The sequence below is a fragment of the Rutidosis leptorrhynchoides genome, chromosome 4 (assembly GCF_046630445.1).
Source record: "Rutidosis leptorrhynchoides isolate AG116_Rl617_1_P2 chromosome 4, CSIRO_AGI_Rlap_v1, whole genome shotgun sequence".
NCBI lineage: Eukaryota > Viridiplantae > Streptophyta > Magnoliopsida > Asterales > Asteraceae > Rutidosis > Rutidosis leptorrhynchoides.
This window is the reverse complement of record NC_092336.1, coordinates 11,019,972-11,021,402: the sequence shown is the minus strand read 5'-3', so window position 1 is coordinate 11,021,402 and position 1,431 is coordinate 11,019,972. Positions and strand designations below refer to the sequence as shown.

The following is a 1,431-nucleotide window of genomic DNA, read 5'->3' as shown; positions in this document are numbered from 1 at the left end:
TTCGCCCGAACGTATGCGATACGTGCAAATGATGAGGGTCGTTGAAATAAATGATCCACTGATACCAAAAAAATCGTCGTTCAAAAAAAAAAATTACCATTTTTAAATCCATTAATGAACAACCCTTTGTACTTCTTAATTTAATTTATTACGTAGTATGTTTTTGCACAAAAATAAAAATACTCGTGAAACTTAGGAAATGTCTCTCCCAGCAGCATTCACCCAATCAAATGAAAAAATCCAAAAGGTTTCTTTCCCGACCAATTTCGAAACCCTAATTTGAAACTCCTTTCAAAATTAGATCTCAATAGCAAAGGTTTTCAATTGTTTCAACAATCGATGTTTTAAGACTTTCCAATATCACTTCAATTTCATATTAATTTAATCCATATAAACTAATTACGTTCATTTCGTACATTTTGCAGATTCGTAATGTAATCGATAAATTTTTGTCATGAGAAATGTCGATTTTATCTAAAACAGGTTCAATTCATATACGAGAGGTATGGAATCATAATCTCGAACAAGAATTCACATTAATCAGAAATTTAGTTGATCAATTTCCCTACATTGCAATGGACACTGAATTTCCAGGAATTGTTATTCGTCCGGTTGGTAATTTCAAAAACAGCAATGCTTATCATTACCAAACGTTAAAGGATAATGTTGATTTGCTCAAATTGATTCAATTAGGGTTAACATTTTCCGATGAACACGGTAATTTGCCGAAATGCGGTACGAATAAGTATTGCGTTTGGCAGTTCAATTTCCGCGAATTCGACGTAAACGATGATGTTTTCGCTAATGATTCTGTCGAGCTTTTGAAACAAAGTGGGATGGATTTTAATAAGAATATTGATGATGGAATTGATGTAGTGAGATTTGGTGAATTATTAATGTCATCTGGTATTGTGTTGAATGATAACGTGTTTTGGGTTACTTTTCATAGCGGATATGATTTCGGGTACTTGTTAAAGGTGTTGACTTGTCAACACTTACCCGAGACACAAGAAGGATTTTTTGATTTGATTAATATGTATTTTCCGACCGTTTTTGATATTAAGCATTTGATGAAGTTTTGTAATAGTCTTCATGGTGGGTTGAATAAGTTAGCTGAGTTGTTGGAAGTTGAAAGGATTGGTGTTTGTCATCAGGCTGGTTCGGATAGTTTGTTAACGGCGTGTACTTTCAGGAAGTTGAAAGAAAATTTCTTTAGTGGTTCGCTTGAGAAGTATGCTGGCGTTTTGTACGGTTTAGGTGTTGAGAATTGACAACGATGGATTGTTCATTGTTGGATATAGAAATAGAAAATAAGTATAATAAGTTATAGAAAATAGAGATTGAAACGTTGGTCGTTTGAGATATGTGTGCGTTGTTATCACACCATCTTTTGTATACATTTTGAGAAGTAAAAAAGGTTCTCTCTTTTAT

At 33.2% G+C, this 1,431-nt stretch overlaps 1 protein-coding gene across 1 annotated transcript; it reads left to right on the top strand.

Annotated features, from left to right (window-relative positions):
* Nucleotides 1-203: 203 nt before the first annotated feature.
* On the top strand, nucleotides 204-1,431 carry LOC139840341 (probable CCR4-associated factor 1 homolog 6). Its single transcript, XM_071830608.1, has 2 exons — nucleotides 204-316; nucleotides 426-1,431. The coding sequence occupies exon 2, from the start codon at nucleotides 462-464 to the stop codon at nucleotides 1,269-1,271; it is 810 nt and encodes a 269-aa protein (XP_071686709.1). The 5' UTR covers nucleotides 204-316; nucleotides 426-461; the 3' UTR covers nucleotides 1,272-1,431.